Here is a 25,696-nt window from a genome sequence, read left to right as displayed (position 1 = left end):
TGAGATTGCGCCACTGCACTCCAGCCTGGAGACAGAGCGATACTCCATCTCAAAACAAACAAACAAACAAACAAAAAAACTTGGTGGGCTGATGAAGCTCAAACTCAGGCAAGCGAAAACACACAAGCACAGCCGCCTGTGCCTGTTTCCTTTGAACAGTTAATGGGGTTGGGCCCTAATTGAGGCTGATTAGACAATCAAGCAGTAATGAAAAATATTGCCATTGTTAAGTTACACACTGTGTGCTTATGGACATGGAAAAAAATAAATGTTACAGGGAAAAAATATCCTTCTTTCATTAGACCTATGAGAGGGAAGGCTCATTTGGCTGAATATATTAAGGCTTGTGATGGCATTGGGGGTAATTTACATAAGGCTACTACTCTTTTAGCTCAAGCTATGGCCGAATTAAAGGTGGGAAAAAATATGCCCCATTTCTCAGGGTCTTGTTTTAATTGTGGGCAATTTGGACACACAAAAAAGGAATGTAGAAAAGGAAATCAAAAGGCAAAAACTATTACCATCAATCAACAGAAAAGTCCCGGTGGCTGCCCCTGGTGTAAGAAAGGCAATCACTAGGCAAATCAGTGTCATTCTAAATTTAGCAAAGATGGGTAACCTCTTTCGGGAAACAGGGAAGACGGGCCTGCCTCGGGCCCCTCAACAAACCGAGGCATATCCAGCACAGCCAGTGCCCTTATAAACGTACAAGAATTGTCCCCCACCACAGCAGGCAGTGCTGCCATAGATCTTTGCAGCACAGTTCCCATTCCCTTACCACCTGGGGAGCCACCAAAGGTCCCCATGGGAGTTAGGGGCCCTTTACCCTCAGGAACAGCTGTTCCATTGCTTGGAAGGTCTAGTTTAAATTTAAGAGGTGTCATTGTACATACAGGAATAATTGATTCTGATTATACCAAAGAGAGTCAATTAATTATTAGTTCCTCAATTCCATGGCCGGCTTCCCCAGGAGAAAGAATTGCTCAGTTGTTACTGTTACCTTATGCAAAACTGGGAAGCAGCACACTAAAAAGAGTAAGAGGCTTTGGTAGTACGAATCCAGCAGGAAAACCTGTATATTGGGTTAATCAAGTGCCTGACAAAAGGCATTTGTACAGTAAGTATTCAAGGAAAGGACTTTGAAGGGTTAGTAGATACTGGAGCTGATGCTTCTATTATTGGTTTAAATCAATGGCCCCAGCATTGGCCAAAACAAAAGGCATCCATTGGTATTATTGGAGTAGGAGCTGCCTCAGAAGTTTTCAAAGTTCTTTAATTTTGCCATGCCAAGGGCTGGATGGCCAAGAAGGGACAATTCAACCTATTATTATACCTATTCCTGTCAATCTATGGGGTAGAGACTTATTATAACAATGGGGTGCTGAAATATCTATTCCTATGCGCCAGTATAGTAATAACAGTAAACAAATGATGAGAAAAATGGGAAATCTCCTGGGGACTGGGAAAAAATGAAAATGGCCAACTAGAACCTTTAGAACTAAAAGGACAAACAGATCGAACTGGATTAGGGTATCGTTTTTAGGAGTGGCCATTGCTGAGCCTCCGGCTCCCATTCCTCTTGTTTGGTTAACTGCCAAACTGGTTTGGGTGGAGCAATGGCTGCTGAAAAAGGAAAAACTGGAGGCTTTAAAAGAATTGGTATGGAAACAATTGCAAAAGGGACACATACAGCCTACTTTCTCTCCTTGGAATTCTCCTGTGTTTGTTATTAAGAAAAAATCAGGAAAGTGGAGAATGTTAACAGATTTGAGGGCTGCTAATGCTGTAATTCAACCCATTGGTGCACTGCAACCAGGCTGCCTTCTCCAACAATGATCCCAAAATAGTGGCCTCTCATAGTGATAGATTTAAAAGATTGCTTCTTTACCATTCCTTTAGCTACCCAAGATTATGAAAAATTTGCTTTTACTGTTCCCACTATAAATAACAAAGAACCAGTGGACAGATACCATTGGAAAGTACTGCCACAAGGCATGTTAAATAGCCCGACTATTTGTCAAACTTATGTCGGAAAAGTTATTAAGCCAGTTAAAGAACAATTTTACAAATGTTATATTATCCATTACATGGATAATTTTATGTGCAGCTGAAACTAGAGAGGAATTAATGCTATGCTACAAACAACTGGAAAAGGTGGTGACTGCAGTGGGATTAATCATAGCCCCCGATAAAATCCAAACTTCTACTCCCTTTCAGTATTTAGGAACAAAAGTAGAATAAAGTACTACTAAGCCTCAAAAGGTTCAAATTAGAAGAGATGATTTAAAAACTCTAAATGATTTTCAAAAATTGTTAGGAGACATTAATTGGATTCATCCCACTTTAGGCATTCCTACTTATGCTATGTCTTACCTCTTTTCTACCTTATGAGGTAATTTTAACTTAAACAGTAAATGCTTCCTGTCCAAAGAGGCATTAGAGGGACTTCAATTAATTGAAGAAAAAAATTCAACAGGCACAAGTGACTTGAATTGACCCTATGCAGCCATTAGTTTTTAGTTTTTCCTACTAAACATTCACCTACAGGAGTTACTGTTCAACAGAATTATCTGGTTGAGTGGCTTTTTCTACCTCACAATACAACTAAACGCTCACTCTATACTTAGATCAAATTGCTGTACTAGTAGGACAAGCAAGGCTGCGCACAACAAAGTTAATGGGATATGATCCAAATCAAATTATAGTTCCATTAAACAAGCAACAAATTCAGTAAGCTTATATTAATTCCCAGAAATGGCAAGTAATTTGACAGGTTTTATTGGCATTCTTGATAATCATTATCCTAAATCCAAAATATTCCAACTTCTTAAATTAACATCATGGATATTGCCTTCCATTACTCAAAAAGCTCCTATTGAAGTGGGCCATCACTTTTTTTACTGATGGATCTAATAATGGAACAGTCTCATTTGCAGAACCTCAACAGCAAGTTTTTCAAACTGAATTTGCTTCTGCTCAAAGGGCTGAACAACAGCCAGTAAACATTGTTTCTGATTCAGCCCATGTAGTGCAAGCCACACAAAATATTGAATGTGCCTTAATTCAAAATGTGACTAATGACCAACTTAATCTTTTATTTCATTCTTCACAGCAAGCAGTACAACAAAGGCATTCCCCTTTTTATATTACTCATATAAAAGCACATACTAACCTCCCCTGGCCCTTTAACTAATCAAAGGGCAGATAATTATATGGGCAAGAGGATTTGCTTGTGTCTCTCCAGGTGACAATCACGTGCCTGTATGGGTGCCCACCAAACATCTGATGATCTATCATGAACTACAGCAGGAAGAGAGGACTCTGGGAAGAGCCAAAACTCCCGATATGAGTGATGGCACAAATAAACATCTCAGAGACGAAGGAGAAAACCAAGAATAGTCATCAAGCAAATTCTCCAACATAGGGACAAATCAAGAAGTTGGCACAGATGGCAAAGGACAACTTGAAAACAGAACAAACTAAAAACAACTAGTAACCTGATGGTGGCCATGCTGGTGGTACTCACCATGGCAGCAAGCCTCCCTACTATAAGAGCAACTCAGAATTTCACTTATTGGGCATATGTCCCATTTCCTCCTTTAATTAGGTCTGTGAGTTGGATGGACCCTGTTACTGAGGTGTGCACCAACAACAGTACCTGGATGGCTGAGCCCACAGATAACCAAGGGCCAACGCATCCTAATGAGGAAGGGATAAAAAGAAATATATCCATAGAATATAAATATCCCCAATATGCCTGGGACCTGCCGTTGGAGGTTTACAGATTGACACACAGGCCTGGTTGGCAGTATTCCCCCAAAAAATAAACCATGGGCTGTTTTGCATATGATTTCAGGGCACAGTTTAAAATATAATCATTCCCATCCTAAAACCCTGAGGTTCCATCTGAATAAGTTCAAATATAAACAAAATAGAGTTTAAAGATGTGGATGCTTGAACTTGGGAAAATTGTATAGCAAGTTAAGGCTGAGGTGCTACAAAATAATTCCTATGGAATCATCAATTAGTCCCCTAAGGGGATCTTTAAAGAAAATTGCACCAGAAGGCCTTCTTGTAGAACAAATGTAATAAACCAATAGAACCATTGGCAATTAAATAATACACAATATATTTGGACAAAAGCTGAGGTCCCTATCATATGGAGTCCTACTGGCATTGTCGCCCCCTAGTCCAAAAATGGTATCTCCTGCCATAGGACAGGAACATTCTGAATTATGGAAATTAGCTATGGCTCAAAGTTCAATCCAACTTTGGGAGGGTAAATATAACAAGTATAAAGGGGAAGGAGGTAAAAATAAATACGCTCTTTCTTTTCTTTCCAACAGGACTTTTTGGATTCAAAGTTGTGTCCGGCCATCTTTTGTGCTAGCAATAGGAAATGTCACTCTTGATATAAATACACATTTTATGTCATGCCCCAAATGTCATTTGTTTACCTGTATTAGTTCAACTTTTAATAAAAATCAGACTGTTCTAATAATTAAAGCCAGGGAAGGAGTCTGGATACCTATGTCTTTAAATACACCGTGGGAGGCATCTCCATCCATTCATATAGTAACTGAAATCCTTAAAAAACTTTTATCCCAGGCTGGGCACGGCGGCTCACGCTTGTAATCCCAGCACTTTGGGAGGCCAAGGTGGGCGGATCACGAGGTCAGGAGATCGAGACCACGGTGAAACCCCGTCTCTACTAAAAATACAAAAAAATTAGCCAGGCGTGGTGGTGGGCGCCTGTAGTCCCAGCTACTCAGAGGGGCTGAGGCAGGAGAATGGCGTGAACCCGGGAGGCAGAGCTTGCAGTGAGCCAAGATTGCGCCACTGCACTCCAGCCTGGGCGAAAGAGCGAGACTCCGTCTCAAAAAAAAACAAACAAACAAAAAAAACCTTTTATCCCGTTCAAAAAGATTTATAGTTGCTCTCGTAGTTGCTATAATTGGCCTCATTGCTGTTACTACTACTACTGTAATAGCTGTACATGAATGGCTCTACATTCATCTGTACAAACTGTTAAATTTGTCAATAAGTGGCAAAAGAATTCCACAAAATTATGGAACTCTCAAACTCATATAAATCAAAAAACCAAATTAATGATCTCCATCAGACAGTGATTTGAATGGGAGATCATAAGTTTAAAAAGTAAAATTCAAATGCAATGTGATTGAAATACCTCTGATTTTTACATTACTCCTCATCTGTATAATGAAACAGAGCATGAGTGGGAAAAAGTTAAGAGACATTTAAAAGGTCATACTGGAAATTTATCTTTGGATCTTGCAAAACTGAAGGAACAAGTATTTCAAGCCTCTCAGGCACATCTGACACTAATGCCAGGAGCTGCAGTGCTTGAAGGAGCTGCAGATGGATTAGCAGCTATTAACCTGCTAAAATTGATCAAGACACTTGGAGGCTCTGTGATTTCAATAATGATTGTGCTTTTAATCTGTGTTGTCTGTCTTTATACAGCCTGCAGATGCAGAAACTGCCTCTGGAGAGAAAGCCGCCGCCAAGAACAAGCAATGATAGCTGTGGCGGTTTTGCAAACAAGGAAAGGGAGACATGTTGGTAGAAGAGCTGAGGCAGGACTGGCTTGTCTGTCATAATGTAAGAGTCTTGAAAGATGTCTGGGGTCCAGGTTTTAAAACCCCTTGTGGCCTTTGGAACACCAAGCTCTGTGCCAAAGGGTGGAAGGCTGCCCTGCCGCACCACAATCTTAAGCCCAGGGCACAGAACCCCTTGTGGCTTGGATGGAACCCAGGGCTCAGGGCATAAAACCGCTCGTAGCCTCTGGAATGTGCACAGACTTGGTTCCTTGCTTCTTACTTGTAAACATGTCCTCCATTAACTCAAGCAGCAGAGCATATTCTATATGCATCAAAGGAAATGCTAAACCATCACAGCTACGTTTATGTACCACTACCTTTCTACCCCACATCTTCATGCCCTCACCTGTTTACCCTCATGTCCTCACCACCTGCCTGTTTGATCACCAATAAATAGTGTGGGCTCCCAGAGCTCAGGGCCTTCACAGCCTCCAATCTAGCACTGGCCCCCTGGACCCACTTTATGCATTTTTTTTTTTTTTTGATACCCAGTCTCTGTCACCCAGGCTGGAGTGCAGTGGTGTGATCTCTGCTCACTGCAAGTTCTGCCTCCCAGGTTCACACCATTCTCCTGCCTCAGCCTCCCAAGTAGCTGGGACTACAGTCGCCTACCACCACGCCTGGCTAATTTTTTCCATATTTTTAGTAGAGACGGGGTTTCACAGTGTTAGCCAGGATGGTCTCGATCTCCTGACCTCGTGATCTGCCCGCCTCGGCCTCCCAAAGTGCTGGGATTACAGGCGTGAGCCACTGTGCCTGGCCCACTTTATGCACTCTTTTCTCATTCCTTTGACCCTGCTGGACTTTGTAGCCCCAATGGCCTGGTGTTGGGCCTGATCACCCCAACAGTGTGCCACTGTGTCCAGCTCATTTTTGTATTTGTAGTAGAGATGGGGTTTCACCTTGTTGGCCAGGCTGGTTTCAAACTCCTGGCCTCAAATGAACCGCCCACCTCAGCCTCCCAAAGCGCTGGGATTACAGGCATGAGCCACTGTGCCCAGTGTTGGATCATGATGTTTAATCTTAATAGTCTCACAAGGAAAGTACTATTGTTGGCCCCATTTCCAGAGATGAAAATGAAGCCTTAGAAAAGTATCTAGTCTAAGACCACAGAGTTAGGAAATAGTGGAGCCAGGATTGAAAACCAGGCAGTCTGACTTGGAATGTCTGTTCTTAACCACTCTGTTACAAGCTACCAGGACTCAAAGAACCCAAATGCCAGTCTCTCCTTTTCAGGTCATCTCTGTGGTGTTAAATAAGGGGGAAAAAGGTCAAACCTCTCCCCTCCCCTGACAGTGATCCCATTAACTCTGGGGGAAAAAAACCAAAAAGCTAAAATAATCCTATACTATTTGATATTACTTTTCTAATTCAAGAAAACAAACTTGCTATTAACATATAGTGCAGAGAAAGTCATATAATATAAAGTACTGAGAAACAAAAAATTTGCTTTCAGCATTACTAGGCTCATTTTGGACTAAATGAATATAGTATATCCCAGCTCAGAAATCAACAATTTCTGAAAAGTTAAAAACTTCAACACAAACAATATATATTTTATCTAATATTTTATTTACTGATCTCTCTGAAACATGCCAAAATTCATATAGCTAAGGGAACTTACCATCCTAAAATGTTGTTCAACATGGCAAATTTATTCAAAACATATTTCAATGTAGTGCCTTCATTTCATTCTTGAGGAATCAACATTACATTTGGGTGGTGAAATTTAGGATACAAATATAATTATCAAATAATATCATACTTCTAGTTTACTGGAAAACATAACAGTTCTGACAGTCACACCTAACACCTTGGTTAATTAAAGACAGAAAATGGGCAGGGGTGTCACAGAAGTATGTAAGGATTTGACAGTTCAACTAATCCATAGCCCTTCTGAGAAACTACAGATGGAAAATATGTAGTAAATATTTCTGTAATATGGTGGTTTCAGTACATTATAGTACACTGATCATCATTCCATTCATGCACTCAAATAACTGCTGCTTCTGATCACAGAAAACTAGATTCAAAGTCATTGCTCAACAAGCTGATACTACAAATCCCTTATATTAAAAGGTAGTTTAAATGTGGAAATAAGGCAAAGCATACTTGTTAGTCACAATTACTTTTAGATATAATTGAGACTACACTGCTATACATAATTAGGTGCACAGTATGCATAACTGCATATTATGGTGTGGAGTTAATTCCAATTACCATATTTTATATTTATTGGTCACAACAGCACACATTTTATGCTCCAAAAGAAATACATCGATCCCACAAAATGGTTACATTTAATGCTCTTTTAAAGAAAGATGAACTAAATTTAAGAAGAATTGGTTTTTCCTAATATCTCATTTTCAAATTACTGATACAAATTTGCCAGAGAAACAATTACATGTTTTACCTAACATCAAATAATCTCCAGTTTCCAAGACAGATGCATTTCTTGTTCAATTTCCAAAAGTAAATAAAGGCTTTCTAACTGAAAACATTTGCATCCCTAGCTCTCTAAAGTAAACATTAAAAAGAAAATTACAAAAAATGACCTCTAAGCTTCTGAGTAGTCCACTTAGTTACATGAAGTACTTTCCATCCCAACACTTTCTCTAATTCAAAAGATATTTACTTCCTAAGTACACGACAAAGTCTTCATTTCAAACCATTCACTCAGTTTCCATGGTAACATTGCGGGCTTCCTTGGCTACCATAAGTCGCATTAGTTGACTGTGGAATTTCTCAATCTTCTTTACATCTTGAGCTTGGTCTGTTTTATACACCAAACACTGTCAGAAATTTTAGAAGTACACATTAACTATATAAAACTAGATATCGACAATGTAGAAAACATACAATTGAGTAAAATTTTGAGAGTTTTTCCTACCACTGTTTTGCTCTATTCTCCTTGGAGGGTCGTACTAGGGAAATTGCACTCAAGTTTCCAAGCCTCCAGCAATTCCACGTCTTAAAGTACAGTAATTTAAATGCCACTGCTGTGGACAAAAAACTAAATGAAGTCTATTATAAGCTTCTGAAAAATGTTAAATGTTAAATCCTGCTATGGTCTGATGAGAAGAACTCAAGGCTTAGAATTAGATATTTTCTCCCTTAGAATTAGGCATTAGATTATCTCCCTACATATTTTCTCCCAGCCATAAGTAACTGAGTTATGCTGGAGAAAAAAAACACAGAAATCTTAAAATCCCTTTTTCTACTGGTGAAATTGGGGGTTTGATAATAATTTTTAGAAAAAAATCTAGAATTATCTGTGTATAGCTGGTCAACACATAAACCAGATAAATCTTGATTTTCTTGGCCAGGCGTGGTGGCTTACGCCTGTAACCCCAGCACTTTGGGAGGCCGAGGCGGGTACACCACCAGGTCAGCACTTCGAGACCAGCCTGGCCAATGTGGTCAAACCCCATCTCTACTAAAAATACAAAAATTAGCTGGGCGTGGTGGCGTGCACATGTACTCCCAGCTACTCGGGAGGCTGAGGCAGGAGAATCGCTTGAACCCAGAAGTCAGGGCTGCAGTGAGCCGAGATCATGCCACTGCACTCCAGCCTCCGCGACAAGAGTGAGGCTCAGTCTCCAAAAAAAAAAAAAAAAAAAAAAATTTTGATTTGCTGAAGAGATGTATTTTTGAGTTTTTGAGACAGTGTCTCACTCTGTGGCCCAGGTTGGGGGTGTAGTGGCGCGATCTCAGCTCACTGGAAACTGTGTTCTGGGCTTAAGTGATCCTCAGCTTTGAGTAGCTGGGACTACAGGCACACACAACCACACCCAGCTAATTTTTCTATTTTTTAGTAGAGACGGGGTTTCTCCATGTTGCCCAGGCTTGAAGATATTACTTTTAAACCAAACCAAATTCTTCCTTGTTAGCAGTTAAATTCTTCATTAGATACTTAAGATCTGCTTATGGTTGGTCATAAAGCCATCTGTTGTAGAATCTTCAAAAATAGCAACTTTAAGCTGGCAGACCTTTCCTCATTTTGTAATACAGGTCCACTTTTCTTCAGTCCATCTTAAAGGTTCATGAGTTTTAAACAACAGGAACTAATGATCCTATAATAAAAGTCAATAACTTAAATAACTTGAAGTTCAACCTCATCATGCCCAACTGATCTGAATTCATTCAGCCTTTTAAACAACTCACTTAATAAAATTTTTATCCATGCATTGTACAAATTTGTGCGGCAATCTTGTAAAAAGGCCATATTAATCTTCATCATTAAAATTTTAGCATACGTCCTATGAGAGAATGTACATACCTTCTCACTGAAGTTTCTGACAGAAAAAGATTTTAGGTCCATAGAAGACAGTATTATAAATCAATTATGGGATTAGAAAAATGATGCATACATGGGATTATAAAAAAGTCAAAGTTAACATGGATCCTTAATTATATTTAATCATTAACAGGGCAAAAAGAGCCATCAATTGGAGATAAGGCCTTTTGTATTAAAATTGGTTCTGCATTTATTGCCCCCCCCCTTTTTTTTTGAGACGGAGTCTAGCTCTATTGCCCAGGCTAGAGTGCAGTGGCACAATCTTGGCTCACTGCAACCTCCGCCTCCTGGGTTCAAGCGATTCTCCTGCCTCAGCCTCCCGAGTAGCTGAGATTACAGGCACCCACCACCACGCCCAGCTAATTTTTGTATTTTTAGTACAGACAGGGTTTCACTGTGTTGGCCAGACTGGTCTCCAACTCCTGACCTCATGATCCGCCCACCTCAGCCTCCCAAAGTGCTGGGATTACAAGCATGAGCCACTGCGCCCCACCTATTCCCCTATTTTTAAGACAGGACATAGGGGTTTTTCTTCAGCAAGTATACCCAACCACTCTGTGACAATCACAATTAAAATTTTTCTCAGTGTGGAATGTCAAGATTTAAGAAGTACTTAGTGGTCCACACCCATAATCCCAGTGGTTTGGGAGGCTAAGGCAGAAAGATGGCTTGAGTCCAGGAGTTCCAGATCAGCCTGGGCAATATAATGAGACCCTGCCTTGACAAAAAAATTTAAAGATTAGCTGAGTGTGGTGGTGCACACCTATAGTCCCTGCTATTCAGGAGGCTGAAGCGAGAGGACCGCTTGAGCCCAGGAGGTCGAGGATGCAGTGAGCTATGATCATGCCACAGCACTGCAGCCTGAGCAATAGAGCAAGACACTGTCTCTTAAAAAAAAAAAAAAAAGCAATCAACCAAACAACCAACAAACAAAAGAATACATTTACTCAATCTACCAAGGGTAAGCACTAATGTTAGATATTTTCATATATTTTTTTACTATCACTATGATACTTTACAGATGAGGAAATTGAGACCAGAAGGCTAAACTTTTGGCCTAAACTTTTCCAAGGCCAAAATGTTAGTAAATGACTAAGCTTGGATTCACATCTATTGAATCTATGTCTAGTATATTACATCTCGATTCACTCTTCCTTTTTCACATGTTCAGCTACTCAGTACATTCAATTGGTTCTTAGAAGACATGGTAATCACTAAAAGGTCAAACTTCATGCAATCTCATAATGGAACCCTGAACATAAATGTAATATATGACCAAAGACAAAAAGGGATTTTTAAAATCACTCTATAAAATTTTTAAAAGAACTAATCTATTTTAAAAATGTTTACTGAGTGCTCTCTGGGTCAAGACATCATAGTAGGCAATGGAAATAAAACACATAAGAATATTACTGATCTATCTCTATTGTCTTGAAGGACAGTCTATTAAAAAGACAAATGTGATAAAAGAATTGTGATACAGCACAAAAAGCCAAAATGAAAAGGAAGAGATGAAGTAATCCTCAAGTTGGGTTTTGAAAGATAAGCAGCAGTCTGGCCACAGTAGGGGCGGAGGTGGGATTCAATATTGCAAAGGAGGAAACAGAATATTCAAAAGCACTGAGGCCTAACACATCACAGCACATTAAAGGAGCTCTTACGTAACATAGAAATGACAGAGATTAGAGGGGATGCAAGGGTGGAGTTTAAAGGTTTCTAAGCAAGAGAGTAACAATCAAATTTGCCTTTCAGAAATCACTCTGGGGCTGGGCGTGGTGGATCACACCTGTAATCCCAGCATTTTGGGAAGCCGAGGTGGGTGGATCACTTGAGGTCAGGAGTTCAACACCAGCCTGGGCGACATGGTGAAATCTCATCTCTACTAAAAATACAAAAATTAGCTAGGTGTGGTGGTGCCCACCTGTAATCCCACCTACTTGGGAGGCTGAGGCAGGAGAATTGCTTGAACCTGGAAGGCAGAGGCTGCAGTGGGCCAAGAATGAACTATTGCACTCCAGTCTGGGTATTAGAGCCAGACTCCTTCTTTAAAAAAAAATAAAAGGCCAGGCACAGGGGCTCATGCCTGTAATCCCAACACTTTGGGAGGCCGAGGCGGGCAGATCACAAGGTCAGGAGTTCGAGACCATCCTGGCTAACACAGTGAAACCCCGTCTCTACTAAAAATACACAAAATTAGCCAGGCGTGGTGGCGGGTGCCTGTAGTCCCAGCTACTCAGGAGGCCGAGGCAGGAGAATGGCGTGAACCCAGAAGGCAGTTTGCAGTGAGCCGAGATTGCACCACTGCACTCCAGCCTGGGCGATAGAGCGAGACTCCATGAAACAAACAAAGAAAAAGAAAAGGCCAGGTGCAGTGGCTCACCCCTGTAATCCCAGCACTTTGGGAAGCCAAGGTGGGCGGATCACGAGGTCAAGAGATGGAGACCATCCTGGTCAACATGGTGAAACCCCATCTCTTACTTAAAAAAAAAAAAAAAAATTACTTGGGCGTAGTGGTGAGTGGCTGTAGTCCCAGCTACTCAGGAGGCTGAGGCAGGAGAATCACTTGAATCCAGGAGACGTAGGCTGCAGTGAGCAGAGATCGCCCACTGCACCCCAGCCTCACAACAGAGTGAGACTCCGTCTAAATAGAAATCACTCTGGGCTGGGCACTGTGGCCCATGTGTGTAATCCCACCAACTTGGGAGGCTGAGTGGGAGGACTGCTTGAAGCCAGGAGTTCAAGACCAGCCTGGGCAACATAGCAATATCCTGTCTCTAAAAAAATTCTTTCAATTAAAAAAATCCCCAGATTTCTGACCATGTGGAAAATAATGCAACTAAAGGTAGGAAGGTAGGAACAGAAGGAGCTAGTTTTTTTGTTTTTTTAAGCTGAAGCCTTGCTGTGTCACCCAGGCTGGAGTGCAGTGGCACGATCTCTGCTCACTGCAAGCTCCGCCTCCGAGGTTCACACCATTCTCCTACCTCAGCCTCCCGAATAGCTGGGACTACAGGTGCCTGCCACCACGCCTGGCTAATTTTTTTGTATCTTTAGTAGAGATGGGGTTTCACCGTGTTAGCCAGGATGGTCTCAATCTCTTGACCTTGTGATCCGCCTGCTTGACCTTCCAAAGGGCTGGGATTACAGGCGTGAGAAGGAGCTAGTTTAAGAACAGATGATAATCTCCACTGTAGACAAGTGAATTGTGAGGGTATGTGAGATACAGATACTAGTCAGAAAGTCAGAAGAATATGAACTAAACACATATTTGCAAGTAGACATAGATAGATGCAGTATTAGACTCAACTAAATGAACTGCTCCAGAAGCTGTATGAAAAGACGATCAAGGACATAATCATAGAGAAGCAAATATATATGGGGCACATCAAAAAAAAAAAAAAAATCAGCAAAGAAGAATGAAACAATAGAAACACAGAATAGTAAGGCCAAAATAAAACAGAATCACAAGTGCCAAAATAATTATTTCTATGAAAGAGTGGGGTTCTGTATCAAAAGCAGCAAGGAGGTCAAGTAAGATATGAATAATAAGACCACTGGGTTTGAAAATAAAGGAGCTGCTGATGTGCTCTCACAAAGAGCAGTTTCATTGGAATACCATATGCAGAAAACAGATGGCAGAGGGTTAAGGAATGAATGGGATATGAGGAAGTAACAAGAATGGGCATATCAAAGACAGGAAATACAATAAAGCTTGTAACTTGTGTTCAAACACTGTCATTTAAAGGAAACTTTTACTCCCTTACATCCAGTTTGCTCTCTACATTCCTGTTGCTTAAGGTCTGAAGACAGCACTTATTAAACTTGACATAATGCATTAAGAAAGCAGGTTAAATTATTTCCTGAGGGTCTATAAAAGTAGCTGCTAGAATGGGGTTCTTCATCTTTGAATGAAATGCAAAATACGCATCCTAATGGGTAATCTCCATAAACTCTAAGTAAATAATTTCAAACAAATAATTAACTCAAACAAATCTGAAAGTATGTAACAAATAAAAATGTATACTTACAACTAAATCATCTGTTACTTTAACACACAAGTTCCCATCAGAATGCCTATATTTGAGAACCACACGTGCCTGAAACAAAAATACATATTTAGAAACAGTGAAGACAGATGACATTTCTCATAAATAATTTAGTCTTCAGGTAGGCTGAAAAGGATCCTTTTAGAATAAATACCCCCAAACATCTAAAGGCATTTTTACTATAAACTAAACTGAAATGAGGTTAAAATAAAAAATCAGCTATTTTAGTTAATTCCTTTGCTATCATTTATTTAAGACCTTAAAAAAGTTGGATATTTTATTTGCAGCCAGTTTGAAAAGAGATGTACTGAACATTCTCAAAACACATCCACATTCAGGGAATGTCTGTGAGACTTATAAGGTGGCATTTCTTGCCAATAAGAATATACACCAACACACCTAGCCACAGAGGAATGACAGGAAGAGGAGGAAAAACATTTAGCAGAAATGGCTAGTTAAAAAGTCCAAATCCATTCATTAGCAAACAGTGCTGCAGGTCAGTGCAATTCACACTTTCCATTTTTCCACAGATCTTAGCAAGCAGATTCAGACTAATATATTCAGCAAAATCAGGTCTTTATCATTACGGCAGAACATAATGCATTATTACATAAAAGCAGAATTCTGCCTTGAAAAGAAGTCTCCACCAACAACTTTTCCAAAAACCAGAATAACTCCTATACTGAAGTTCCATGTTACACAATACTTTATGTTCAATATTCTACAGATTGCCAAGGCATTTAGATATTAGCATATTCCTATAAGACATCTCCCAAGAACACTTCCATGAACATTATTTTTTTTCTTTCAGTGATGGATTCAAGCACAGTGTATCGCAGTTTTTCCCTAACCAGTATCAGTAACTCTTGTTCAGCTAGCTGTTTTAAAAACTGCTAAGTATTGGCCGAGTGCGGTGGCTCATGCCTGTAACCCCAGCACTTTGGGAGGCCAAGGCAGGTGGATCATAAAGTCAGGAGATTGAGACCATCCTGGCTAATACGGTGAAACCCCATCTCTACTAAAAATACAAAAAATTAGCCGGGCATGGTGGTGAGTGCCTGCAGTCCCAGCTAATCAGGTGGCGAGGCAGGAGAATGGTGTGAACCTGGGAGGTGGAGCGTGCAGTGAGCCGAGATCTCACCATTGCACTCTAGCCTGGGGACAGAGCCAGACTCCATCTCAAAAAAATAAAATAAAAATAAAACAAAATAAAATAAAAACTGCTAATTATCTACAAGCCAGAACAGAAACATAATTTTAAAATGGTTACAATCTAGCACCAGAGGCCTCAAGACAATTCTGGAAACTAAATAAAGAGGACTAATGGAACTGCAACCGACAGCTTTCCCCATTATGGTCTTTGCATTCCTGAGATTGAAAAAAAAGTTACATGACTATATGCGATTTGTCTGAGTGAAGAAGGAAAGGGAACTCATCAAGCATTTAAGCAGGTACAAATAGTAATAACTAGGTTAATTATCTTTAGAATACCTGATTCTATTTATTGATCTAGTAAATTCAGTTTTACATATTTTAAAAATTCAGTTCTCTAGAAACGAAACACTTAAAATATACTAAGCATGACAACTATGTGAAGTTTTAACCCTCAGTTAAAGGAACACTCACTGGTTTCATTTAGGAGGAATGAGAGTTAAAAGGCCAATCGTGGCTGGGCGCAGTGGCTCATGCCTGTAATCCCAGCACTTTGGGAGGGCAAGAGTTCACTCACGAGGTCAGGAGTTCGAGACCAGTCTGGCCAAGATGGTGAAACCCTGTCTCTACTAAAAATACAAAAATTAGCTGGGCATGGTGGCGGGTGCCTGTAATCCCAGCTGCTCGGGAGGCTGAGGCAGGAGAATCGCTTGAACCTGGGAGGTGGAGGTTGCAGTGAGCTGAGATCGCACCACTGCACTCCAGCCTGGACAACAAAAGCAAAACTCTGTCTCAAACCAAAAAAAGAAAAAAAAAAAAAGAAAAGAAAAGAAAAGAAAAAAGGCCAATCATACTTATAAAGGAGTCCATTTGGTAATTTAGAGGGTGCCGAGTCACCATGTCAAATGCCATAAAGAAAGAAAAATCAAGGTTCTTTACCAAAAATAACCAAAACACAAGGACAAAATGAATTAAGTCCTATAAAGGGATATACAGATAAAATGCTAAAGAGAGAAAACAAGTAATTTAGACTGGGAAAAAGGAAAGTCTAAAAAAGGAGGTGGCTTTGAAAATACTGTTTTTTTTTTAAGCTTATAGAATAAGGCAGAAGAAAGGCTAAAAACCATTCTGAACAAGGATACAACTCTGTAGCTTCATGAGACTAGAGCTGAAGAGCATGAAAATGGTGAGACAAAGCCAGAAAGACTGGAGATGGGTCAGACTGTGACAGGGAGTTGGGACTATATCCAGTTATCAAAGAACCAGTTTTTAGGCAGGAGATGAAGAATTCAACTTTTGTTTTTTAGACAGTTATGGCAGGAGTGTTAAGGAACTAAAAAGGCTGACAGACCAACAAAGGGGTTATTACATAATCCAGTGGTAATGCCATCTTCAATTATAGCAATGCAAGACATAGTGGTAAAAAGATACTGGGTATGATCAACAGGTGAAATGTGTTGCGGAGAGAAGACAGAGAATTTTGGAAAACAGATTCCAGAGACCTGACAAAATTTGTTCTTTAGCCCTAGCAGAAAGAGAATGGACTTGGGGTTCAAAGATCTGGGTCCAAATTTCATGTTAATCTTTTAAGAAACTAGGCAAATCACTTAACATATCTAAAATCATTCATTTATATATTTTGATGGGTTGCTGTAATTGTTCATGTATCATGTATAAATCTATGTAAATACACATATATATTAAACGCCTGTAACACATAAACATATGTAAAATGCCTGTCACTTAGAGGCAGAGGTTGCAGTGAGCCAAGATTGCGCCGTTGCCCTCCAGCCTGGGCAACAAGAACAAAACTCCATCTTGGAAAACAAACAAAAAAAACTGTTAAGCTCTTCCTCTACACTCATCCTCTCCCCTCTCAACATATCAGTCAAGCCAGGCGCCATGGCTTGCGTCTGTAATCCCAGCTACTTGGGAAGCTGAGGCAGGAGAATCGCCTGAGGCAAGGATTTAAGACCAACCTGGGCAACAAAACAAGACCCCCGTCTTAAAAAAAAAAAAAAAAAAAAAAAATTAGGCAGGCATGGTGGCATGTCTGTAGTCTCAGCTACTCAGGAGGCTGAGGTGGGAGGATCACTCGAGCCCAGTTCAATGCTGCAGTGAACTGTGATTTGTGCCACTGCACTCCAGCCTGTGCCAACTGCAATTTTCTGACTCGGTAAGAGGTGAAATATTCTCTCTCTCATCTATTCTAGACATGCTTTGCTCACAGCGATGCTCTAATTATTTTCACTTTCCCTACCACTGCCATCACATTCTTACAGTACAGTCACTCTTGATGTGAATTTATATATTCTTTACTGTTTCTCAAGTATTTTTAAAAAATACAATGTTTCCATCATTTATTATTGTATCATTTTATTGTAAAAAATAGAACTAAGAATGTTTTACAGCTTGTTACTTACCTAGGTCTTTCTGTGGGTCTAATACTATTTTTAATCATAATTATCAACATTTCTTGCTGCACACTTTAAACTTATATGCACTATAAACAGTATGTGGCATTGGAGTTACAGGTTACCAACTCACTGCATACACTTAAAACATAATTCATATTACTTAATGATCATCAACAGTTTCACACAGTAAATCCTGAGCCCCGCGCTGGGCGCAGTGGCTCATACCTGTAATCTCAACACTTTGGGAGGCCAAGGCGGGTGGATCGCGAGGTCAGGAGTTCCAGACCTGCTTGGCCAACATGGTGAAAGCCCGCCTCTATCAAAAATACAAAAAATTAGCCAGGTGTGGTATCCGGCGCCTGTAAACCCAGCTACTCGCGAAGCTGAGGCAGGAGAATCATTTGAACCCAGAAAGTGGAGGTTGCAGTGAGCTGAGGTTGAGCCATTGCACTCTAGTCCGGGCGACAGTGCGAGATTCTGTCTCAAAAAAAAAAAAAAAAAAATTAAAAAAAAAAAAAAGATCCTGAGCCCCGGTTTTCCGAGATTATCTGCTTTTAATTTTCTTTCTTCTCTGAGGGATACAGTCACAATACACTGTATCTATAATACCAGCTCCTTAAGGGTTGAACGGAATCTCATTCACCTTTGTGTCTCCCACAGAACCTAATTTAACTTGGGGTCGGTAACACGAGAGTGGGAAATGAATGGAGCACAAGAGATGACTGAATTAGAACAGACAGAAAACAAAAGAAGCATCATACATAACCAGGTATGAGATTTCCAGTATAAAACCCCTTCAATATGCTGAGTTCTAAAAAGAAGCAGAACTTTTAATTAACAGGAAGATGCTTCAAATAACTCTTAGACATGACAATAATGTCAGGCCTCTGAGCCCAAGCCAAGCCATCGCATCCCCTGTGACTTGCACGTATACACCCAGATGGCCTGAAGTAACTGAAGATTCACAAAAGAAGTAAAAATAGCCTTAACTGATGACATTCCACCATTGTGATTTGTTCCTGCCCCACCCTAACTGATCAATGTACTTTGTAATCTCCCCCACCCTTAAGAAGGTTCTTTGTAATTCTCCCTACCCTTGAGAACGTACTTTGAGAGATCCACCTCCTGCCCCCACAAAACATTGCTCCTAACTCCACCGCCTATCCCAAAACCTGTACGAACTAATGATAATCCACCACCCTTTGCTGACTCTTTTTGGACTCAGCCCACCTGCACCCAGGTGATTAAAAGCTTTATTGCTCACACAAAGCCTGTTTGGTGATCTCTTCACACGGACGCGCATGAAAAATAAAATAAGCAAAACCTCAAGAGGCGAAAAGTAAGTCCCGAATGCTAAACTCCCATCACTTGGACTCCTTTGCTTTTTAATAATGAGCTAACCTCTGACATCTACCTCCATTATAATTTTTGTGGGGGCTAAGAATGTATTTCAGAGGTCCATGAATCCCTTAAAATTGTCTGCAAACATTTACTTATACGTGCATTTTTCTGAGGAAAGGTGCAAATATTATTATGTTCTCAAAGCCTGTGACTCCCAAAATACTAAGAACCAATATTCTGGGGGGTACAGATGCTTCCAAATTGTAATCTTTCAAGAATGTCTGAGCGGCAGTAGAAAAACATCATCAGTTTTACAACATGAGCTACCCTTACCGCCTAGGCGGTACAGGAAAAGTGAACAAAGACAAAGGACAGGAAGCTGCAGGGGGAGGAGCCCTGGCTTCAGGGACTGGTAAAAACATCCGAAGCCATAAGGGAAGTTGAGGGACTGGGGCGGGAAGATCGATTGCAGAATGTTTAGGACTGAGGTGAACCTGGCTGTTGCCAGCTTGAGGGCCTCACTGGGCCGCTAGATCAGGGACGAGGGGGACGAGACAGCGGAACATTAACTTGGCAGCGTCCATTTGTGTTCATTCCCAGCACCTCCTGGGAGCGCTGGGGAAGCTCCAGGGGCCGAGTGGATGGCGGGAAGACATCCTGGGCCGGGGCCCAAAGTAGCGGCCCCGCCAGCCATTTACCTTCATAGGGTCAGCGAGGTAAAGCTTCTCGGCAGCGCGGCTGAACTCCTCCCAGGTCTGGTACTGCGGCATCGTGGCCTAGAGTGGAAAAGTAAAGAGAAGCAAGGCCGCACAACCCGGCCCGACAAACTACCTATCTCCGGGAGTCGCCAACCGACGCGAGTCTCAGCAGCCCCAAGATGGCGGCGCATCCTCGCAACAACGTCTCGCTCCATTGGACAGCCCAGTCCAAGCTCGTCCAATGGGCAGGAGGGATATTGTCAGGGAGTGGGCGGAGCCCAGGGCGTGTGGCTCGAGAGCTGAGCGAGACAAGTGGAAGGTACGGCAACCAATGCCGGCTGCCACAGCGCCCCCTGTAGGGCTGAATGAGTGGCGTCCGTCCCGTGGCCCTCAGGGCTGAACCGCAGCGGCCTTCAACAAAGATTAAGCGGCTCTGCGATAGGCGCTGCAGATACGAGGAAGGAGGCGACAGGGCCCAGATGTCACACAGCTTGGTGAAGAAGCCAGGAGACATAAACACAAGAGTGCAACGGAAAACTTTATATGATAAACATTTATGTCGGGTTAGTGGAGCGCGAAGGAAGAACGATCACTTGTGGGTGGGGGGAAGCTCACAGAAGCGGTGCAAGCTCAACAGGTAGGCAAGGAAGGGCAGAACACGTAGGCCCATTTTAGATCGGCAGTGTATGTCAGATGACTGGTGTTTAGGAGATGAGGAAGAAGCCATATTATTACTTATGCAAGGATAAGAAGGAGGATCGCTTGAGCCCAGGAGTCCGAGGCTGCAGTGAGCCATGATCGCGCTACGCACCCAGCCTGGGCTTCAGAGCAAGACGCTGGCACAAAAGTAAATAAATAAATAAAGAAGATGGCCTGAAGGGGACACCAGGTAAAGAGTAATATATTTTGAGATGGAAAGATTTTCTGCATGTTTATAACTTTTAGAGAAGGACACATAAGCGATAAAAAAATAAAAAATACAAGAGAAAGAAGAAAGCAAGGTCTCAGGGGAAATATGAAGGGGAAGACCAAAGGCCTAGATGAATAAAAACAGGTTCATTATTGCCTTTGATGGGGTGAGGAAGAAGGAAAAGTCAGGTGAGGGTATAGGTGAGCATGTAGATACGAGGGCAAGAAGGTACATTTTCTTGTCACCTAAGACAGGAGACCACCTTCGTAAATAGGAAGGGTGGTTGGATCTTTGAGGAAGCAAGGATGGGTTTGGATCCTTGAGAAGGCTTGGAAAAGCCATTGTGAGAAATGAGGAAGGAAGCCAACTAGAAAAAAAACAGGTGGGGAGTGGTGGCGCACACCTGCAATCCCAGGACTCTGGGAGGCTAAGGTGGGCAGATCACTTGAAGTCAGGAGTTCAAGACCAGCCTGGTCAACGTCGTGAAACCGTTATCCTACTAAAAATAAAAAAAATTAGTTGGGCTTGGTCGTGGGTTCCTGTAATCCCAGCTACTCCACTGGGGAGGCTGAGGCAGGAGAATCTCTTGAACCCAGGAGATGGAGGATGTAGTGAGCCAAGATCGCACCACTGCACTCCAGCCTGGGCAACACAGCGAGACTCCGTCTCAAAAACAACAACAAGAAAAAAGAAACTCAAAAGCAATATGTCAAGTAGAGTAAAAAGCTGAAACTGGAGATCATATCTGGGAATAGCCCCAGTTGGGGTCAGTCTCCAGCAACACCCAGAAGTTTGGATTTTGGACTGGAAAAGACAGATATTAGGGATTTATAGGGTACATGAGGAAGAAGAACAAAGGGTCAAGAATGTTGAAGGTACTGGCAAGAGAGTGATTGAAATGATAAGTTATGGGATCCACGCTAGATAGATGGTAATTAATTAGGTCAAAAGGGAGAAGTTAAGGAACCAGGATTAAAGGAAATCTGACTTCAATACAACAGGAAATAGAAGTTTTAATCAGATTAGATATTGGGGTTTAACATTTTAGAGTAGCAATAGTCCCTGGTGAGGCTGGATTTATAGTTGGGTTGTCCACACAAAATCAAAGTCTTGTATGGGTAAGAAAAGGAATAAGATGATGGAGAAGGCTATGAGCCAGGGACCCAAATCCTCAGTTAATGAGACGTGTGTGTATGTGTGTGTGTGTGTGTGTGTGTGTGTATGTGTGTGTGTTGAGGGAAGCTATAAAGAGCAATGAGCAGAGGCAGAGAGGGCAGAGTTGGGCAGAATGACCCCCAGGTGTAGGGGTTTTTCCCTAAAGATGAAAACAATGGAAGTTAAGACAATGCCAACTTTGCCTTCTGTCACAAGGAACACAAGAGATCAGTTCGCTGAATTCAATTCAGCAAAAAATAAAACAAGGGTCCACCCTGGACAAACACCAGGAGCTGGGTTAGGCATTAGAGACCCAGCAGTGAATAAGACAGGCCCAGTCCCTGCCTCATAGAGCTCACAGTTATGGAGATAATGACAGTAAAGAACAGATCTCCATTGTGAGGGCCCCCATCACTGTGAGTTCCAGCATCTCCAAGCTTAGCCCAGCCTCAGCCCCTACAGAGGCAGAGAAATCAAGATAAGGAAGAAGTTACAGGAATTGCCCTTGATTATGCAAATGTCCCCAGTCACACTAGGATGCATTCTTTTTTTAAAAATTTAATTTTAGGTTCAGGGGGTACATGTGCAGGTTTGTTACATGGGTATATTGCATACTGGTGGGTATTATGTGTCCGGAATTGGCGGGTTCTTGGTCTCACTGACTTCAAGAATGAAGCCGCAGACCCTCGTGGTGAGTGTTACAGCTCTTAAGATGGCGCGTCTGGAGTTTGTTCCTTCTGATGTTCAGATGTGTTCGGAGTTTCTTCCTTCTGGTGGGTTCGTGGTCTCGCTGGCTCAGGAGTGAAGCTGCAGACCTTCGCGGTGAGTGTTACAGCTCTTAAGGCGGCACGTCTGGAGTTGTTCATTCCTCCCGGTGGGCTCGTGGTCTCACTGGCTTCAGGAGTGAAGCTGTAGACCTTTCGGTGTTACAGCTCATAAAAGCAGTGTGGACCCAAAGAGTAAGCAGTAGCAAGATTTATTGCAAAGAGCGAAAGAACAAAGCTTCCACAATGTGGAAGGGGACCCCAGGGGGTTGCCACTGCTGGCTCAGGCAGCCTGCTTTTATTCTCTTATCTAGCCCCACCCACATCCTGCTGATTGGTAGAGCCGAGTGGTCTGTTTTGACAGGGCGCTGATTGGTGCGTTTACAATCCCTGAGCTAGACACAAAGGTTCTCCACATCCCCACTAGATTAGCTAGATACAGAGTGTGGACACAAAGGTTCTCCAAGTCCCCTCCAGAGTAGCTAGATACAGAGTGTCAGTTGGTGCATTCACAAACCCTGAGCTAGACACAGGGTGCTGATTGGTGTGTTTACAAACCTTGAGCTAGATACAGAGTGCCCATTGGTGTATTTACAATCCCTGAGCTAGCCATAAATGTTCTCCAAGGCCCCACGAGAGTAGCTAGATACAGAGTGTCCATAGGTGCATTCGCAAACCCTGAGCTAGACACAGGGTGCTGATTGGTGTGTTTACAATCCCTGAGCTAGACATAAAGGTTCTCCACGTCCCCACCAGACTCAGGAGCCCAGCTGGCTTCACCCAGTGGATCCCGCACCGGGGCTGCAGGTGGAGCTGCCTGCCAGTCCCGCGCCATGCAGCGGCACTCCTCAGCCCTTGGGTGGTCGATGGGACTGGGTGCTGTGGAGCAGGGGGCGGCACTCATCAGGGAGGCTTGGGCTGCACAGGAGCCCACGGAGGGGGTGGGAGGCTCAGGCATGGCAGGCTGCAGGTCCCGAGCCCTGCCCCGCGGGAAGGCAGCTAAGGCCCGGCGACAAATCAAGTGCAGCACCGGTGGGTTGGCACTGCTGGGGAACCCAGAACACCCTCCGCAGCCACTGGCCCGGGTGCTAAGCTCCTCATTGTGCGGGACCGGCAGGGCCAGCCGGCTACTCCGAGTGCGGGGCCGGCCAAGCCCACGCCCACCCAGAACTCCAGCTGGCCCGCAAGCACCGCTCATGGACCGGGTTCCCACTTGCGCCTCTCCCTCCACACCTCCCTGCAAGCTGAGGGAGCCGGCTCTGGCCTATGGCCAGCCCAGAAATGGGCTCCCACAGTGCAGCGGTGGGCTGAAGGGCTCCTCAAGTGCTGCCAAAGTGGGAGCCCAGGCGGAGGAGGTGCTGACAGCGAGCGAGGGCTGTGAGGACTGCCAGCACGCTGTCACCTCTCAATTAGGCTTCTAGCGTACCCATCACCCAAATAGTAAACATTGTACCCAATCGGTACCTTTTTAACCCTTTCCACTTTCCCACTCTTCCCTTTTTGGAGTCCCCAGTGTCCATTATTTCCATCTTTATGTTGATGTGTACCCGTATTCATCCATTCTCATACTGTTATAAAGAACTGCCTGAGACTGGGTAATTTATGAAGAAAAGAGGTTTAATTGAACTCACAGTTCTGCAGGCTGTACAGGAGGCATGACTGGGGAGGCCTCAGGAAACTTAACAATCATGGCAGAAGGGCCAAATGAAGTGCTTGGAAGCAAGCACTTCTTCACATGCCAGCAGGAGAGAGAGAGAGAGAGAGAAGGGGGAAGTGCTGCACAATTTTAAACAACTAGATCTCGTGAGAACTCACTATCACAAGAACAGTAAGGGGGAAACTGAGAGGTGACAGCGTGCTGGCAGTCCTCACAGCCCTCGCTTGCTCTCAGTGCCTCCTCTGCCTGGACTCCCACTTTGGCGGCACTTGAGGAGCCCTTCAGCCCACCGCTGCACTGTGGGAGCCCCTTTCTGGGCTGGCCAAGGCCAGAGCCCACTCCCTCAGCTTGCAGGGAGGTGTGGAGGGAGAGGTGCAAGTGGGAATCGGGGCTGCCTGCGGCGCTTGCGGGCCAGCTGGAGTTCCGGGTGGGCGTGGGCTTGGCGCCACCCCCCCACCCCACCTCAGAGCAGCCGGCCAGCCCTGCCGGCCCCAGGCAATAAGGAACTTGGTGCCCGGGCTGGCGGCTGCAGAGCGTGTGCTGGGTCCCCCAGCAGTGCCAGCCTGCCGGCGCTGCGCTCGATTTCTCACGGGCCTTAGCTGCCTTCCCACGGGGCAGGGCTTGGGACCTGCAGCCTGCCATGCCTGAGCCTCCCACCCCCTCCATTGGCTCCTGTGCGGCCCGAGCCTCCCTGACGAGCGCCACCCCCTGCTCCACGGTGCCCCGTCCCATCGACCACCCAAGGGCTGAGGAGTGCAAGCGCATGGCGCGGGGCTGGCAGGCAGCTCCACCTGCAGCCCCGGTGCAGGATCCACTGGGTGAAGCCAGCTGGGCTCCTGAGTCTGGTGGAGATGTGGAGAACCTTTATGTCTAGCTCAGGGATTGTAAATACACCAATCAGCACCCTGTGTCTAGCTCAGGGTCTGTGAATGCACCAATTGACACTCTGTATCTAGCTGCCCTGGTGGGGCCTTGGAGAACCTTTATGTCTAGCTCAAGGATTGTAAATACACCAATCGGCACTCTATCTAGCTCAAGGTTTGCAGACAGACCAATCAGCACCCTGTGACTAGCTCAGGGTTTGTGAGTGCACCAATCAACACTCTGTATCTAGCTGCGCTGGTGGGGCCTTGGAGAACCTTTATGTTTAGCTCAAGGATTGTAAATACACCAGTCGGCACTCTATATCTAGCTCAAGGTTTGTAAACACACCAATCAGCACCCTGTGTCTAGCTCAGGGTTTGTGAGTGCACCAATCGACACTCTGTATCTAGCTGCTCTGGTGGGGCCTTGGAGAACCTTTGTGTCGATACTCTGTGTCTAACTGATCTGATGAGGACGTGGAGAACTTTTATGTCTAGCTCAGGGATGGTAAACGCACCAATCAGCGCCCTGTCAGAACAGACCACTCGGCTCTACCAATCAGCAGGACGTGGGTGGGGCTAGATAAGAGAATAAAAGCAGGCTGCCCGAGCCAGCAGTGGCAACCGGCTCGGGTCCCCTTCCACACTGTGGCTGCTTTGTTCTTTCGCTTTTTGCAATAAATCTTGCTACTGCTCACTCTTTGGGTCCACACTGCCTTTATGAGCTGTAACACTCACCGCAAAGGTCTGCAGCTTCACTCCTGAAGCCAGCGAGACC

The 25,696-nt window shown here is 43.5% G+C and overlaps 1 protein-coding gene across 2 annotated transcripts; it reads right to left on the bottom strand.

The window, feature by feature from the left end:
* Positions 1-7,172: 7,172 nt before the first annotated feature.
* Positions 7,173-19,759, bottom strand: SRP9 (signal recognition particle 9). 2 transcript variants are annotated; one of them, XM_032137223.2, is made up of 3 exons: positions 19,570-19,759; positions 13,944-14,012; positions 7,173-8,413 (listed from the first exon to the last, which is right to left on the bottom strand). In XM_032137223.2, exons 1-3 carry the CDS (start codon positions 19,639-19,641, stop codon positions 8,294-8,296), a joined length of 261 nt encoding a protein of 86 aa, XP_031993114.1. In that variant the 5' UTR covers positions 19,642-19,759; the 3' UTR covers positions 7,173-8,293. The 2 variants fall into 2 exon arrangements, with proteins under 2 accessions (XP_031993114.1, XP_031993115.1); XM_032137224.2 differs by lacking the exon at positions 7,173-8,413 and adding an exon at positions 9,272-10,805.
* Positions 19,760-25,696: the final 5,937 nt, after the last annotated feature.

This window comes from Hylobates moloch, unplaced genomic scaffold, assembly GCF_009828535.3.
Source record: "Hylobates moloch isolate HMO894 unplaced genomic scaffold, HMol_V3 SCAFFOLD_18, whole genome shotgun sequence".
Taxonomy (NCBI): domain Eukaryota; kingdom Metazoa; phylum Chordata; class Mammalia; order Primates; family Hylobatidae; genus Hylobates; species Hylobates moloch.
This window is presented reverse-complemented; position numbering and strand designations above follow the sequence as displayed.